The sequence below is a fragment of the Nilaparvata lugens genome, chromosome 13 (assembly GCF_014356525.2).
Source record: "Nilaparvata lugens isolate BPH chromosome 13, ASM1435652v1, whole genome shotgun sequence".
NCBI lineage: Eukaryota > Metazoa > Arthropoda > Insecta > Hemiptera > Delphacidae > Nilaparvata > Nilaparvata lugens.
Window position 1 is genome coordinate 31560310 of NC_052516.1, and position 19238 is coordinate 31579547.

Here is a 19238-nt window from a genome sequence, read left to right on the forward strand (position 1 = left end):
CAGTAATATGTGTGATGATATAAACAGCTGTCCTAGACCAGCAATGATTATCATTTCTAAAGGTGCCTACAGATATACGCGCCGCGAACATGAGCAATTCACTTTTAATCAGCTGATGCCAAGCTTTTTATATCTGTATCTTACCGTTTCTGTAAAAATACAGATATAATCAGCTGATGAAGAGTGAATTACTCATGTTCGCGGCGCGTATATCTGTACGCACCTTAAGATTATTCTCATGCGATAATAAATCTAATCAGAATATGAGGATGGTGTGTGATCATTCAGGTTATAAAGTTTTAGTTATCAATATATTTTATAAGGATAGTCAATATTTCATACAGTGAGAGTCTGGTAATTATTGTTTACAACATAAATAATTCTATAACTTCATGTATACCATTATATTTGAACTCTACTCCAACTAAACTCATAATATCTGCGACTAAACTTTGATATTAATTATTCAGTTTATTGTAATAATAGTAGTTCAGTACCGGTAGCCTACAGTACTCAATAAACTGTTTTTTTTTTTGTTATTGAAGTGGCAGTAATAATTTCCTATTGTTGGGGAAGAAAAATAGCTTCTTTTTGAGGCAAAATGTATGCTTTTGATGAAATTATCATATAATAAAATGATATTGGAAGTATATCACATTTCATATCAATTGAATAGTATTTTCCAGATCAGTTACTTTCAAATAAAAGTAGCCTATTCTTCAACTGACTTTGCTAATATTCTGCAACTGATGAGCTCTCTACTTATAGAATGATATTGAAAGTGTAATTTTCTCATATCAATTGAATATCAGTATTTTTTAGATCAGTTATTACTTTCAAATAAAAGTAGCCTATTCCTCAACTGACTTTGCTAATATTTAGCAACTGATGAGCTCTCTACTTATAAAATGATATTGAAAGTGTAATTTTCTCATTAATTGAATATCAGTATTTTTCAGATCAGTTACTTTCAAATAAAAGTAGCCTATTCCTCAATGGACTTTGCTAATATTTAGCAACTGATGAGCTCTCTACTTATAAAATGATATTGAAAGTGTATACAGTATCACATTTCATATCAATTGAATATCAGTATTTTTCAGATCAGTTACTTTCAAATAAAAGTAGCCTATTCCTCAACTGACTTTGCTAATATTTAGCAACTGATGAGCTCTCTACTTATAAAATGATATTGAAAGTGTATATCACATTTTTTCATATCAATTGAATATCAGTATTTTTTCAGATCAGTTACTTTCAAATAAAAGTAGCCTATTCCTCAACTGACTTTGCTAATATTTAGTAACTGATGAGCTCTCTACTCATAAAATGATATTGAAAGTGTAATTTTTTTCATATCAATTGAATATCAGTATTTTTTAGATCAGTTATTACTTTCAAATAAAAGTAGCCTATTCCTCAACTGACTTTGCTAATTTTGCAACTGAGATCTCTACTATTAAATATTAAACTATTGAGTTTTTTTATTTTTATAAATGTTGTTTTCCATCACAAACTGCTCACTTTTGAATTGCATTTTAGTTACCCTATATTGAATAGAACGACCATAGGCTATTATACTAAACTTTCATACAAAATAGTCCATGTTTGAACTTTATTTTAATGTTGTACCATACTAACTTATTACAAGAATGAATGGAGAATAGATTATTAGAAAATTTGAGTATTTCCTTAAGTTCGTCTCCCTGTCTGTGCTCCAACAGAAAATTAAGTCTTCCAGAGTTGAGTTTTCCCAACTGAACTATTTTCAAAACAATAGTTGATTTCAGCTAAAATATAGGCTATTTTGAAACAAAGTTTTTTCGAAAGCACAACAAAGTCATTTGGTCACTTCAAGATTCATGTTTCGGATGGACACGCTAAGCCGTCGGTCCCGGCTGCCTAAAAAGCAGTCGTTAGGTCATGTCAGAGGCCCTGAAATTGATCAGTTGCGACCTGAAAACTCTGACACCAGACCTGAGCCAGCCAGGTCACACGATATTATTATTATTATTACTTCAAGATTCATGTGACCAAATTTGAAGAATTTCGGAACTAAAGCTTGTTCTAATAATATTGAGCCACTATCAACGAAGCTTTTGTTCCATCAAACGTATAACAGAGTATATTGGTTTGATAATATTATTAAGATTTATAATTTCCCCAAGTCTCCAACTTTGGAGTTTCTCAGAACAAAGTTTGTTCTAATAATCGAACCATCAAATCAACAATTATACGATTTTTGTTCTAATAATATTGAGCAACTATCAACTAAGCTTTTGTTCCATCAACAAAGTATAACAGAGTATCTTGGTTTGATAATATTATTAAGATTTATAATTTCTTCAAGTCTCCAACTTTGGAGTTCCTCAGAACAGGGTTTGCTCTAATAATCGAATCATCAACAATTATGCGATTCCCCCAGAATAAAGCACAACGAATTATTTCACTATTGGTCACATTGAGAGATTCAAAAGCGACCAATTCTGTACCGTTTTTAGTATTTCGGAACAAAGTCTGTCCCAGCTTTACGGTAGCATCCCTAACTAGCAGGTGTATTCCGCCAGCATTAGAATGCTAAAACCACTACAAAATCACTTTTTTAAAGTGGGATTCAACTGACCAATTTTGTTGTATTTTGGAACAAAGTCTGTTCCCACATCAACCTTCAAGTAAGGCACAATAAAATCACTTATTGATCACCAATTTTGTAGTATTTCGGAACAACGTTATTCAATTTTGTTGTATTTTGGAACAAAGTCTGTTCCTACTTCAACCTTCAATTAAGGCACAACAAAGTCACTTATTGATCACCAATTTTGTAGTTTTTCGGAACAACGTTAGTTCCCACTGAAAAACCTTCAACTAAGTTTGTTCCAGCAGAAGGCACAACAGAGTCACTTGGTAACGTTTGGATTGGTGTAACTGAAGCCCTGGAACTGGGTCTGGTCCATGGATTGTAGGATTGACTTGTCAATCGGCGTCAAACGCGGTCGCTCATTGGTGAACGCCTTATCGAAGTATTGCACGTCTAGGGGATGACGCTGAAAACACAATAAAGACAAATATTAGAGAATAATATTTATAGGGATTTGAGACTATTTGTTGTGTATATGCCATAGGTAGGCTAAATAAATAAATACATTAGAAAATAGATAACATTCCAGCATAGTTTTCATTTGTTACTCGTATCTACTTTGTTGGTTGCTTGCATAAGAAATGTGATGTTGTTTGAATATTGAAATTTATTGTAAGAAGAAAGCAATTGAAGATACAGTATAACACAGTATAAATAAATTGTGATATTGTTATACTTTTTTCAAGTGTTTCACACGACACGTAGTGAAATAGAAGTTAGTGAGATAGTTTCTTGGCTGCTTACATATGAAATTTGATGCTGCTCACATGAGAATTCATTGTAGAAAGAAGGCAATTCAAAATACATCATAATAAAGTATAAATAAATTGTGATATTGTTAAACTTTTTTCATGTGTTTTACACGACACGCAGTGAAATACACGACTGTACCTATGTCGTGTGAAATATGTAGCCGAATCATCTGCTATTTTCTACGTGTTCAGCAACTTTTCCACATTCAGTTCAATGTATTTTGTATTATAGGGAATATGCAACAAAGTTCTTATAAATACTTAAAAAAGTTATTTATACATCGAAGCTCGGAATGGATCGAGAAACTATCATCATTGTAATTGTATATATTTTTGCAAATATTGTCCACAATGTGGATATTGTTTCAATGTTTTGTAGTACGGGTGGCCTGCATGAGCTGCTGTTATAAGAAAAATTAGTCCATTCTGAAGAAATTCATGATACACATTCTGTCACATCCATGACTTAGCAATCAATAAAAATTTTGAGAATATAATTTTCAGTTTATAATAATCAGTTTAATATCTCATTTGTGTATGCTAAGGGAATTCCTGATTTTATTTCCAATTATGAGATATGCTCCTGTTTGCAGACAAAGCTCATTCTTTAGCAAGCAGTAATTTAATTTCATTGACTGTACACTGCGCATTTTTGTTGAATTCAATAATTAATTTTTGTTATTCTGTAATGTACTTGTCATAGAATAAAGATTTATTTATTTATTTTCATTAAAATTAATGAAAGAACTTTTTTCTCACTGTATTTTTCTAATAGTAGAGAGTTCATTTTTGTAGAAAGTCTTACTCAACTCAGATTTTCAATACAGAACGGTAGTAGGCCTAGTCTTTTTAAACATGCCACATATTTTTAATCCAGATTCAATTATTAGAGATCTAGGTAATTGGATGAGCATTGTTAAATTTTTGTACAATAACTCCAGCTATGTTATAATAAGATTGAATGCTCTAAAACTTGATTTTTTCAAATTCTAAAACTATTTACAATCAGAATGAAACTGAACAGATTATGGAAAGACACAATTCCAACTCACATGGTTTAGTTTTGTGCCCATATTCACAAAAAATCATGCCAAATGCATTGTTTATGTGAACTTCTTATCTAAAGATGCATTAGAAGATTCTAGTCTAGTCAGTTATACAGTAGTTGATTATAGGCTAATAAATCATCAGATTCATTGAATTGATTCCAATGGAAAATCGTCTAATATGCTGGATATGATATAAAAACTCCTAAAATTATACCTAGAGGTTTGAATAATAGCCTAAATGTTCATCATGTTTGAATAAAGTAGCAAATAAAAATTCTACAGCCTAGAAATAAAAATTCTACAGTCTGGAATAGATATTCTACAGCCTAACAATTCAAATCTCATTATATATTATATATTATATGATGTATGTTCCATTGATAACTTCCCATGATATTATATTCTACCATGTTATAATCTATAGTGAGGTCCACGTTATAATGACAGTATTTGATCAACTTTGGTGTTGCTATCCTTGTCTATCATTCGACAAAGCAGGTGGTACTATCCTTTTCTTGCTCCGCAACGATGCCAAATCTGTTCTTGACAATGTAGAAGGATAATTAATCAAGGCAGAGAATCGGCAACGCTGTTCTCCCATCTTAATCCACTGTCATTATAACGTGGATCTCACTATATGCATAATAAATGAAAATCCTCATTTCTTAATCTATGAAATGATTTCTGTACTTTTGTACTATGTAGGCCTACTTGAAGTAAAAATTATTTTTGTACTTTACAAATAAAGTTTGTGATAGCTCATTAACATCATATTGAAACCTATTAATTATAGTTCTTACTGCTCTCTATAACATTGGCACGGTTATAGCCAACTCTGCTATTTTACATGATTGTTAAATACAAGAGCTGTGTATTATGAAAACAATGTGCATGTAAGAACTGAACATGCAATTCTTTCAGTTTCGAACAATGTATAGACTGGCATTCTGCTTTTGAAACTAAAATTCACGGTTATTATTGATATTGGTGCGGCAAAATGCAGAGACGAGTTGTTGTTTTTCATACCTTGTAGTGCTCTTTTCAACCAACAGTGAGTGATTAAGGAATAATGGATGTTGCTTTCCATGACAAAACAATATTACTAACTTTGTTGTAGTTGAGACACTGTGTTAATATTTTTAAATATTTGAAAATCACTTACTTTTCTTGGAGAATTCACTAATGAGGAGGAGCTTCAGTAAGTGTTTTTCGAATATTTACAAATCAGAGAAAACCACCATAATTTATTATTGTATTGCTGTATTCTGAGCTCCAAAAATGATTCTATGTTGAAAATGTAACACAGTGTCTTAACTACAAAAAAGGAATAATTTAGTCTAAATTAATTGGTAATCGAAGATGAATTAGGTGATAATTATAGTCATAGACATCAATGAAATAGTACCTAATCCAGTTGCATAAAATCATGATAATGGTCATAAAATCATATTAACAGTCAAAATATGACTATCTAGTGAGCCCACGTTATAATAACATTATTCAATTATCATTAGTGCTGCTATCATTCGACACTATCCTTTTCCAGCAACGCAACGTTGCCAGATCATTATTTTCCCTCTCAATCCACTGTCGGCCGAAGTAGAGCATATAATCTACTAATGTAGTGTCCCCACAGAGTGATTAGTGTGGCAAAAAGGTAGCGAAAAATCGACAACTGACTACTCTGGGTTTGAAGGGTGGATCCAGCTGCCGTCTCTCCAGCCGGGGCCAATCCCAGTCTCGGAAGAAAACGTGTGACGTCACCTCACGACCGCTCAGCTCTGAGGAACCCAGGCGTCGGCTTGAGTCCTTTTCCAGCAACTGAAACAGAAAAATTAGGAAAAAATTTATAATTTATCATGTAGAAGAGAATGAGGATAATTTTATTGATCAACAAATATACTAGTGACCCCCTTGGTTGGAGAACTCGCTCATAAACTTTGCTAATATTGTAATCCTTGAGACCCGCAACTTTTAATTACACAGAGTTAGTGAAAGTTATGGAAGGAACTGAATATTCCTCTTACAAGAATAATTTGACAGTAGGCTTCATTATGGATCTTATTTGAAATAAAAAAATACTCTTCAAAAATTACTCTATCGCTTCAACATCTTTGACCCTCTTATGAAACCGAATTCATTTGTTTGAATGAGAAGATGATCAGTGTAATACATAATTCCGATGCAGAGTTCCAAGTAAAAATGAATAACAAAAACCGCACATTGATACCTCAACCCGTATCAGTTTGTTGATGTAAACGTTTTAAATTATATGTTGTATATTAACCAGCTGAAATCATGTGTCAGCACATAAAGGACTATTTGTATCCAAATAGCGTCAGCTGATTCTATGATTCTATGGATGAATGAATGGAAAAACTGTAGCAATTGCATGCGATGAATTCTTCAGCTGATCAAATCACAATTTTTTTTCTTATGCACTTTCAATGTTATTTTTATATCTTCGAAAAGGGCGAATGAGTGAGTCAATTTTGTTGTTCAGCGAACTTGACCTGTGAAAAGGTTCAAAGAATACGTGTTCAAAATTTAAAGCTGATTGATGAATTCTCTCTAAAGTTATTGTAGAACATACAGACGGACAAAGACTTTGGCCTTCACTAATTCACAAAGTGTGAACTCGCTGACGCTCGTTCAAATGACATGAAGTTTGGGTTGTTTACGTACAACCATAAAGAGAAAATAGCATAATAATACAGTAATCAGCTTGAGTTAAATCTTCAGATCCATTTTGATGCTACTTTTCAATTATCTGGTTGAGGATCAACTTGAATTTTTCCCTTTTTGTGTAGTTGAGAAGTTGATATTGTGGTAATTATTCATATTGAATGGAAAAGACTAAGAAATTGTCAAAAAACCACTGATTTATTGATAATTAGAAAGACCGGTTTCGGTTATTAACCATTGTCAATCTCTGATAAACTAATAAGTTTGACAATGGTGTAATAACCGAAACCGGTCTTTCTAATTATCAATAAATCAGTGGTTTTTTGACAATTTCTTAGTCTTTTTCATTCAATATCAACTTGAATTCTTTGGAAAAGACGCGCGGATGAGGTCATTCGTTACATATGGACCAGAGAAGATCATTCTCTTTAGAGCACCTCGTGGATCTAATTTAATCTAATTTGATCTAATGTTCCAATCTAATCTAATTCTAATCTACTGACCTGGCTTAGGATCAACTTGGACTCCTTGGACAGGAACCGTGGATAGTGAGGCTGCTCGTTGCAGATGGACCAGAAGAGGTCATCCTCGTCACATCCTGAGAAAGGAGACTGGCCAACCAGCATCTCGTAGAGGAGGATGCCGAACGACCACCAGTCCACGCACTGGTTGTAGGCCAGGCCTTTGATTATCTACAACAACATTTAAAATTTCAAACATTTATTTATTCATTAATTCATCTATATATATATATATAAAAGCGAAATGACACTCACTCACTGACTGACTGACTGACTGACTCACTCACTCACTCGCAGAACTAAAAATCTACCGGACCAAAAACGTTAAAATTTGGTAGGTATGTTCAGTTGGCCCTTTAGAGGCGCACTAAGAAATCTTTTGGCAATATTTTAACTCTAAGGGTTGTTTTTAAGGGTTTAAAGTTCGTCTTTTAGCATGTATATTCTTCTTATTCTCTTAATTATAATTGAAAAATGTCCATACCATATGTTAATATAGAACTATAATCTAGAGAGAGTACCTCTTCGAAACAGTTGTTAACTGGTAACTAAATAATTAATTTTGTCAGGTTGGCATTAAGTTGAGTTGACTTTGTTAGGTTGGCACCAAGTTGAAGATTGAAATGCATTTATCGCGGAAAAATTGATTGGGCAATGCTACTTCAATCAATGCTACTTCAAGCTATTCCTGGAATAATATATTACTAGCAGTCAGGCTAGCTTTGCTCGCCATATCCGTTTAGCCAGACGTTTAGTCTGGACCCCCGACTGGATCGTCCTAGCATATGATAAAAAGCTCAAGTGAAAAATGCAGGCGAGCGAAGCGAGCCTGCTAATATCATCCTTGGACGATCCAGTCGGGGGTCCAGGGTGCAGAGCCCCCTGGCTAGACGGATATGGCGAGCGAAGCGAGCCTGACGGCCAGTTTACAATACAATACCATAGAGAACCGATAGCATAAGTAGATATCCCATGGTATAGGGCGTTTATGTGGCAACTTTTACTGTTATCCCAAGCCGATAGTTCACAGAGTTCTTTCCTAATCAGCTGTGTGACGCTGGTAGTCTCTCAAATTGTGCCGTTCATACACTATCGCCCCAACAAAACAGTGAAAATTGACAATAGTCGACAGTAATCGGTTTGAGATAACAGTAGAAGTTGCGACATAAATTCCCTACATCATGGGATATCTACTTACGCTATTGTTTCTCTATGATAATACACTTCATAATAATAAATTTTAAACGAAAATCCAAATAAAATACGGTAATTCTCCCCAAAGACTTCTGCTACTGCAAATATTGACAGGGTAGATGGAAACTCGATGAGCGCTACTGTTCAAAATTATTTGTCAGCATGGGAATCGAACCCAGTACTTCCTGATTGCAGGTCAGGAATGCTTACCCTTACTGACAATCTCTGGATAGCAGCGCTCATTTGATAGCGTTCAGCCAGTCTCTAAATTACTAAGATATTGCAATTATTCAAATGCCAATGAAGTAATAATATTATTATTAAACGAAAATCCAAATTAAATGCTGTAATTCACCCCGGAGACTTATGTTACTGCAAATATTGACAACAGGGAATATAGGTACTCCAGCTGAAAACAACAGGTATTCGCCCAAGAATGCTGCTTCAAATTCAAACCCTAATTTATAGTCCGGGTCCTGTAGACCTGCCTATAGGCGGAGGCCCACTAGACTACAATACTATCCGTTCAAAAACATCCAACATTCTTGAAAATGTATCTTTCTATAAGCAACAGATGCTCTTTTGTATTTTCTCAGAAGCAACGTGTTGCATCTGAAAAGATACACAAGGAGGTTTAATGTATCTTTTCATAAGCAACAGATGCTCTTTGTATCTTTTTGGAAGCAACGTGTTGCATCCGAAAAGATACACAAAAAGCCTTAATGTATCTTTCTATAAGCAACAGATGCTATTTTGTATTTTCTCAGAAGCAACGTGTTGCATCCAAAAAGATACACAAGGAAGTTTAATGTATCTTTTCATAAGCAACAGATGCTCTTTGTATCTTTTTGGAAGCAACGTGTTGCATCCGAAAAGATACACAAAAAGCTTTAATGTATCTTTCCATAAGCAACAGATGCTCTCTGTAACTTCTCAGAAGCAATGTGTTACATCCGAAAAGATACACAAGGAGGTTGAATGTATCTCTTCATAAGCAACAGATGTTCTTTCCATCTTCTGGGAGCAACGTGTTACATCCGAAAAGATACACAAGGAGGTTTAATGTATCTCTTCATAAGCAACAGATGTTCTTTCTATCTTCTTGGGAGCAACGTGTTGCATCCGAAAAGATACACAAGGAGGTTTAATGTATATTTTCATAAGCAACAGATGATCTTTGTACCTTCTCAGAAGCAACATTTTGCATCCAAAAAATACACAAGAAGCTTAATATATCATTCCAAAGCAACAGATGCTCTTTGTATCTTTTTAGGAACAACATTTTACATCCGAAAAGATACACAAGAAGCCTTATTTTATCCTTCCATAAGCAACAGATGCTCTTTGCATCTTCTCAGAAGCAACGTTTTGCATCCAAAAACATACACAAGAAGCTTTAATGTATCTCTCCATAAGCAACAGAAACTCTTTTGCATCTTCTCAGAAGCAACGTTTTGCATCCAGAAAGATACACAAGGAGCTTCAATGTATCTCTCCATAAGCAACAGAAACTCTTTTGCATCTTCTCAGAAGCAACGTTTTGCATCCAGAAAGATACACAAGGAGCTTCAATGTATCTCTCCATAAGCAACAGAAACTCTTTTGCATCTTCTCAGAAGCAACGTTTTGCATCCAGAAAGATACACAAGGAGCTTCAATGTATCTCTCCATAGCAACAGAAACTCTTTTGCATCTTCTCAGAAGCAACGTTTTGCATCCAAAAAGATACACAATTATTCAGCTCGTTTTAAAGATTACAGACTTATAACTCACTATTATAAGACAGTTTGATAAAACTTGTATTATTTGGAAGCTTAGGCTTTAATAATTCAGATTGGAGAGTATTTTTTATTAGGCCTACCTCAGGTGCCATATAGTCAGGTGTACCACAGAATGTGTCGGCCGTTCTGTCAAGGTATATCTGCAGTTTGCACATACCGAAGTCAGCAATGCGCACGTGACCGTCAAAATCCAACAGGATATTGTCCAGTTTCAAGTCTCTGCAAAATAGAAAACCAGGTATAACAGAGGTATTCTGATAGAATGAGTATGAAATTCATGTAAAACTGAATAGGCTATTCAAATCTGTAAATAATGTATAGATAAGATTAATTTTGACAAGGCTATAGTAAGTAGAAAGTAGGTTCTTAGTATAATATGTTTAACAGTTGATTCAAGTTTTATCACTCTCTCTCTCTTCCCACATTAATGTATTGTAATTCTGTTCTTAACGATATGCAAGTCACTCTGAATGATAAACTACAGCGGTGCCAAAATTATTGTCTACGTTTCGTCTACTCTCTCCAACGCCATGATCATATCACCCCAGCCCATATTGCTAGTTCAACATAAAAGCTTCCCGATCAAAGGCTTTTTCGAATAGTCAAGCTTGTTATAGATATCTTGAAATACGGTAATCCGAACTATTTTAAAATGATTTCAAATTTGTCTCTGAAGGTAGGAGGATAGATGCTTCACATACTAGAACCGGAGAAAGTACTTTAAGGATACCCAATCATCGAACTACTATTTTCACAAAATCCTTCTTAGTCAGTGCCTGTCGTGCATGGAATGCACTTCCTGTTTCTATCAGGTCTATCGAGAGCCGAGCGAGCTTCATCCTGACTTTAAAAAAACATATTTTGGAACAAATGACTGAAACTGTCCGGCCCTAGAACGATCACATGACAACCATCCCTCACCCATTCCACCAATATAAACCTTTAGAACGACCTTTAGATGTTATAGAACGAATTGTATAAATAGATATTATATAAACTCATATTATTTCAATTATCCACTGCATACTGCTGTATATTACTGAAAGTTGATAACCCTGATCTACTTTCAGCCTACTTCATTTTATTAATCAATAATTTGATCTTATCTACCTATATAACTATTTTACTCTATCAATTTTCTGTTTTTTTCTCTTAAATATTTATATTAATTAAAACTTTTACAATATTTCCATTAATAAATAAATCCTTAGTTTAATTAATTAAATTAACGTTTTGGTAGAGAGTTAGTGGGGAGGATATTTTTAATATTCTTCCCAAGAATGGACATTGATATGTCCAAAGCTCCGCCAATTTATGTAGATGCATAACAATATGATTATTATCTATAGTTATTATATTACAAATTGCTTTTTCATATCATATTAAGTTCAATAGTTATTTTCTTAGTCTATATTATGTAAATTCATCTATAACTTTGCTGTATTGTAAGCTATTGTATAAGTGTATAAGCCAGTATATATTGTAATCTACATAAATAAAGTACTCAATCAATCAATCAATCAATCAATCAATCAATCAATCAATCAATCAATCTCTCTCTCTCTTTCTCTCTCTCATTTCATTCCAGCTATTCATTTCTTCATTGGTCCATTCATAAAATCATCATGAATGAAAACGTTTGTATTATTATTCATCTCCTCATCATCATAATAGGCTTATAATACTTGAAAATTGCCTTTGTGAATAAATCAAGATTGAAAGAGCAGAGGAGATGTAGAGAGTATGTATAGTAATGGAGAGTATAGAAGATACAGAGATAGGCTATTTACTTAGAAGCACAGTGTCTAAAGTGAGGTCCACGTTATGATGGCAGTGGAGAAAGATAGCAGAACAACGTTGTCAATAGTCAATCCTTGTCTTGTCAATGCCTTCTGTAGATGGTAGCTATTATTGATGTAATACTCGTTTAAAATGATCAATTATAAATTTTATCAAGCAAGAAATTATATTTTAATTATCGTTTAATTATCGCAAGAAATTATCGTTTAAAATGATCAATTATAAATTTTATTAAGCAAGAAATTATATTTTTCAATAATTTCATAATGAATTATCATAATTAAGATGGAATACTTTGTTAAGTAGAGTATATTTGGGATATTGAAGCCACTTTTTTGCTCGAGATCCCCCTCCCCCCTCTCCCCCCTCGTCCATCCCTCCTCCCCTTCCCCCCGCCCGTAGGGCGGGGGGTGTTCTAAAAATAGATTTCCCCTTCCCCCTGTCCAGTGGAGGTGAGGGGGAGTGAGTGAGAGGGAGATATATCTTTCTCTCTTTCTAAATCCCCTTCCCCCTGTCCAGTGGAGGTGAGGGGGAGAGAGTGAGAGGGTGATATATCTTTCTCTCTCTTTCTAAAAATAGATTTCCCCTTCCCCCTGTCCAGTGGAGGTGAGGGGGAGTGAGTGAGAGGGAGATATATCTCTCTCTCTCTCCAGGTGAGGGAAAAAAAATTTCCCTTTTAGGAGGAAAAATTCCCTCTCTGTCTACTGTCAAATTGAAGTGAATTCATATTTCTACATCTGATGCTATGGTGACAGATTGAGGTGAATTCTAAAGATGTGGGGGAAAAAATCTCTTGAGAGGGAAAAATTCCTTTGGTGACAAATTAAAGTGAATTCATATTTCTACATCTAATGCTATAGTGACAAATTGAAGTGAATCCATTTCGCTCTACTATGATAGAGATAGAGATCTCCTTCTTTTACTCATGTCATCTCTTTCCCGCTCCCTTTCCGAAAGGAGATAAGAATCAATTGAGAAATTCTCTCCCAGTATAGATGAGAGGGAAAAATTCCCTTTGTGACAGATTAAAGTGAATCCATATTAAAGTGAGGTCAATGACTCTCTCTATATCTAATTGAATTGAGAAATTCTCTCTCATCTAATGCTATAAATCTCTACGTTCTTTTACATTTTTTATCTGCAATATCGTACAAGCATTTCCAAAGTTCATCGGAATTTTTAACAACAGATAATGGCGAATCATTTGTACAATCATAATGTAGATGACCGCTGTCTAGAATATTGAGCAGTTCGAAAATCTCAGATAGAATCGAAAAGTGTACATTTTCTGTTTTTGTTAACGGTAAATCAACATCTTGACATCCTGTTGAAAATTTAATATTCTTCGCAATTGAATCAAATTCATTAAATGAAATTGACATCAAGAGACGAGATAATTTTTTGAATTTTGAAAAACCATAACACTGCATCTTGCAGATGTTTGATGCGAGTCGAATGAGGGGGAAAGAATTCTAAATTGATGATATGCACGTGCACTAAAGATTACCCCACACGTGCTGTCTGCTCTAGCTCTAAATTAATGAGATGCACGTGTTATAGGCACACGCGCACTAAAGATTACCACACACGTGGTGTCTGCTCTAGCTCTAAGCAGCAACTAAACTAAAAAACGTGAATGGGATATCGGAATGAAAAATCGTTTGAAGGCAGAAAACGTTTATTTACACATTTCACTACAACAACACATAACTTCATCTTCAATTCTAATTAGCTTATCTATACATAAATTATGAGGACGATAATAACATAGATAGTCTCTTATATCATTTAAATTCACCGTGCTTAGAAAAATGTCTTTCAATTGCTTCGCCAAACTATAATTTTCAGGAGTTGATTTCCTAATTGCACTTTCACACTCATCGTACCAATCAATACAGTTTTTTAACCTCACTTCCAATTCGTTGTCAGGAGCCAACCACTTTCTCGGATCCATGATGTTGAACGAATGAAGAAAACTAGGTGTAGGCAGGAACTATTATAGAGTAATTAAGCGGTCTTTCTTCATCAATTGACGATAGACAACATGTACGCGCTTTATGCAGTCTCAATGCATGCTGGCAATAAACACACTGTAGATCCTTTCCGTTGTAGAAGAATCCATAACGAGCAAAGTTTCTTTTCTGTGAATTTGTGTACATCGGAGCCATTTTCATACTTTGCATTCGATTGTTTTCGCACAAGAAATTATTTGTTTGATACATATTTTTAAACAACAAAGAATTATAATGCTGGCGGAGAATAAGGCGCACCGAGAATGTGGATTATTTTTATGAATGTTGCATGCAGCATAACACCATGAACTAGTGAAAAAGCTGAAATCAGGTTTTGGAAAATCCTCTGGTATGCATTGTACGTTGCTATGCAATCTTCTTAAAAACTTTGCTTTCTCAGTTCCTTTTGTGAAAATTTTCTCATAAGCTGCAAGGTAATCACGAATTAATGACTCATTGTATTCTAAATCTCCATCTTCCCATTTTATTTTATGATAGTGACGTTCTAACCATGTTGCATCGTTATACAATTTTGCACTCAATTCTGACTTTGCAAATGGCGATTTGAAATGGAACACAATATAATTATTAAACTGATCAATTATGGCAAGTTCTTTCACAATAATTTGATTACAATCTTGTTTAAACCAGTGAAGATCAACTGTAGCAATTTTAGCAGTCGCTTGACCTTCTTTCTCTTCGTAGGCTTTGTCTCTCCCCTCAGCGGCGGCGGCGGGGGCGGCGAGCGCGGCGGGGGGTTCCTCAAATCCTCCTTTGTCTTCCCCCACCTGCAGCGGCTTCGGTAATCCTGCGTCTCTCCCCTCCTCCTCCTCCACCTCCAGCGGCTTCGGCGTACTGCAGCTTGCTTCATAATAGAAACTATCAAGATCGCACTGAATACCAATAGAGCGAGTTTGCGGCTTATCCAAAATATCAGAACACAAAGAATAGGACATGTTGACTGTTCAAAGGTGAAACTGATAATGGCTTACATTTGTTGCAGTACACACCTTATATAACCTGCAGTGATGCACTCTATCAACAAATTACTGAACTTCTTTCACCATACTCGTGAGAGGTGTATATTCCATCACACGATCGCTAATTAAAACGCAATAAGCGGAAGTATTTGCAGGTACTGCACTTTTAAATTCCATTTCAATACGAACATCTGTCGATGATTTCAAATGACTTGGTTGGTGTGAACAATCTACAACAATCAGTGGTGTTGAATCACAAAATGTTTTAAAATCGATTTCTGTTCCGAGTTCACTATTGATTGAATGATTATAATACGAGGGTGCGAAATCCAAGAACATGCGGTATAAAACCTCCTTCTTACCTAGCAGATTTTCATATGGATAATACTCATATAGGTAAGAAATCACCTTGCTATGCTTTCAACGAAGGCTATTTCAACGAGCCCCACTCCACCTCCCTCTCTTATGAGCACACACCAATCAAATAACTAACTAACCTTTGATTTGCTATGTCCTCCTTCCTCCTCCTTTGTACTCTGTTCTCCTCCTCCTCCCCTCCGAGGACAAAAATCCTCCCCTCCGAGGACAAAAATTGTCCTCCGTTCTCCTCCTTTGTCCTCCTCCTCTGTCCTCCTCCTCCACTCGTTTAGCAGGAAAGAAAAAATGAGAGAGGAATCGGGAGAAGGGGAGAGAGGTCAATGTCAACACTCAATGTCACAATAACTTCTTTATTTTTAAATTATTATACATACATCAAAGCATATCTATGACCAAATCAAATACAGAAAGTAACTCTTTCCTTATTCCTACTGGGTGTATATTTAAAAACATCTAGCTTGATTCTAATTTTATAATTCAAATCTATGTTTGGCTTTTCAAATTCTTCCTCTAACCAATAGTTAGACACATACAATGCTTCCACATTTTCAAACTGTAAAATATACCGTATCTTGTTTCTATTGTACACTTCTTTTATTGCAATAATGACTAACTCTATACCTTGTGGTAACTCTTCTAATCTTTTACACTGTCCTACTTTTACTTTCCCTTTAATTTCCAGCATTGTGATGTTATTATACTGCTCCACTTCTTTTTGTGTGAAGGGAGTGTCTTCCAAGTTTTTCCATACATCTGACAGAAACTTAAGTGATTCTATTCTAGGAAATGTATGACCATTATAGCTTGTCATACCATTGACTGTAATTACACAAATTTTCTCTTCCCTTGGTAGACAAATAATTTCTTTTTTGTCAGTGTAAGGGATTACAAAATAACCCTCTTTCTTAAGGTCTTCTCTTGCATTGTATGCATTAATAAAAACATTTTTATGACACCCCTTTACAAAGTAAACATTTTTCGAACCTTCCTTTTCTCCTAAAACACCTACATATGCAAATTTTCCTTTATTATTTACAGTAAATGCAGTCACATTGTACACTCCACTTAGATCAAAATTTTGCCAATGTGAATGGAAATATGGATCAAGTTCCTCTCTCAAATTTTCTATTTCTTCCTCAAATTCTTCTAGCTGCTTATGCTGTGCCCTAAATGACTGTGTGGTTTCAAAAAACTCAGTTTTCCTCCGTTTTAGATCAATTTCATCCAGTTCTAGCTTACGCTTTTTGTCTGATAGCACTGTGATAGGAGACAAGGGCTGTAACTCTTTAACAGGGTATGGGAGAAGCTTACAAGTTATGTTTGCTCGTTTTCTTAAGACTTGTGGTATCAAGTTAGCTGTTGCTACAAGGCCCAACTCATCTAGGTCAACAACTTTGGATATGGTAGAGAAAACTGTGGTTGACTTGGAGAAATATGTCTCACCACTCTTAATATAACACTTTTGTGAGAAACTGATATTATTCTTGTTTGATAGATCCTCAAAAATTTCTACATAATTATAGGTAGTAAATTGAAACTGAATGCAGAAATAACATAAGAAATTATTTTATTTCTATGTTGTGGGTCAGTGGGGAGCTTTACTTGTACACCAGTCAATTTCTTGGTATTGCTATTACCCAGTAAACATACTGTAGAAGATCATTATAGACCAAACAACAACTATTTTTTAAATTATCTGTCAGTTTTCTCCACATTTTAGCCAAGGACACAGAATAAATTGGAGCATTTTGGAAATAGTTTCTACTATCATTCAAGAGTGACAAGCTATCTTGAATAGGGTCAAAGATTTTGCTATTGTCTCTATTTGTTAAACTATAGTTATAGATTGTAGCTTCCAAACGTGTAATACCATGCATTTTAGCTGCATCAGAGGTAAAGGTTTCCCGTAATCTTGTATCTGGACAGGCAATAAAGTCTACAATATGGTTACCTAACTGCTTATTTACACCAGGGCTTGTCATTTGACAAATAAACTTATTATAAATTTTTACCCTCACATTACTATTAACCCAAGTCAAGCAATCAATCCCAACAGTTTTATTGTTATCTACTATCACATTATAGTCTTCTTTATATTCTCCTTGAAAGCAGAAACAATGATTTGTAGTTAGAAAGTCACACATTCCATTCTTGTTGAATATTCCAGCAAAGTCCTGTGTTATGTCCAAGTCTAGTAGATAGAAGTGCTCCTTCCTCAGCTGCTCCAATAATCTCGGTAGTTCTTCTATCAATGTAGCAATTGGGACATCTGCAAGCTCCACTTTGTAAGGTATCCCCACTGGTTCCTGGTATTTTTGTTTCACTTCGTTGTAATTGTCATTGCCAAGCACTTGTAGAATCTTTTGAGACATATCACTCCCACTGTCCAATAGGTAAGGTAGCTTTGCTTTGACTCCATGTTTAGCTGACACCATATTTGAGAATTTGCCTCTTAAATATAAGTTGAATGCACCACATATATCCTTTTTTAGAACAAAACGTCTCTTATCCATTGCCTCACAATCATCCAAAGCACAGATTTTCACAAGCATTATATTGTCACAAAAAGGTTCTGTAATAGGCACAAGATTTGAGTCATCCTGCACAAACAGTTCTTCCCCACCAGTGTAATCAATATTTCCAATGTCTGTCACAAGGTTGTCATTGCACATGTTTTCTGATAGAAGCCACAAACCAAACCGCTCATTGGTAGGCTTGATTTTATTACCACAGAGCATAGGCACATTAAACACCTTAGAAGTATCCATGTTTACTCCACCGTTGACACTATCAAACTGAACGAATGCAGATCAATGCAGTGGTATTTATAGTAAGATAGTTGAGAAATGACGTCATACAGACTTATTGAAACAAGATTTGGATGCTGACAAAGACTGGTCATGTGATATGGTGTGTGATCATGTGATAGGGGTAGGAGGAGTGGGGGTCGTTGAAATAGCCTTCGTTGAAAGCATAGCAAGGTGATTTCTTACCTATATGAAAACTATAGCTGTTGAAGTTGACTTGTACAAGCTTTTTTAAAAGATTTATTGACATGCTCAAAAATGTCAATCAGGGTGGTCTACACTGAAACTATAGGTGTTGTCTCACTTTACCTTTAAAAGATTTATCGAAATACTCAAAAATGTCTAGACTGAAACTATAGGTGTTGTCTCACTTTACCTTTAAAAGATTTATCGAAATAGTCAAAAATGTCTAGACTGAAACATTCACTCTCTCACACTCAACTCAAGATTTTATGTTTTCGGCGCCAATATAAAGTCTTTATACTTGATCAAATCCATTTTTTCTGTAATAATTTGTACTACCTGATGTTCGTTAAGCCCATGATCTTTTGCCTCAATCCAATTCATATGGAAAGAAACTTCGGCATATTTTGATACTATATCATACGCCATTTTGTGGATAAATAGGCTTAGGTACTCAA

The 19238-nt window shown here is 34.8% G+C and overlaps 1 protein-coding gene across 1 annotated transcript in view; it reads right to left on the minus strand.

Annotated features, from left to right (window-relative positions):
* Positions 1–2112: 2112 nt before the first annotated feature.
* Positions 2113–19238, minus strand: part of LOC120353950 (putative protein kinase C delta type homolog) — a 66069-nt gene continuing 48943 nt past the window's right edge. The window contains exons 5-8 of the mRNA XM_039439507.1: positions 10701–10839; positions 7628–7816; positions 6120–6260; positions 2113–3044 (exon numbers count right to left, since the gene is read on the minus strand). Of these exons, the coding sequence (XP_039295441.1) occupies positions 2898–3044; positions 6120–6260; positions 7628–7816; positions 10701–10839 (616 nt within the window). The 3' untranslated portion in view covers positions 2113–2897. The remainder of the gene's footprint in view (positions 3045–6119; positions 6261–7627; positions 7817–10700; positions 10840–19238) is intronic.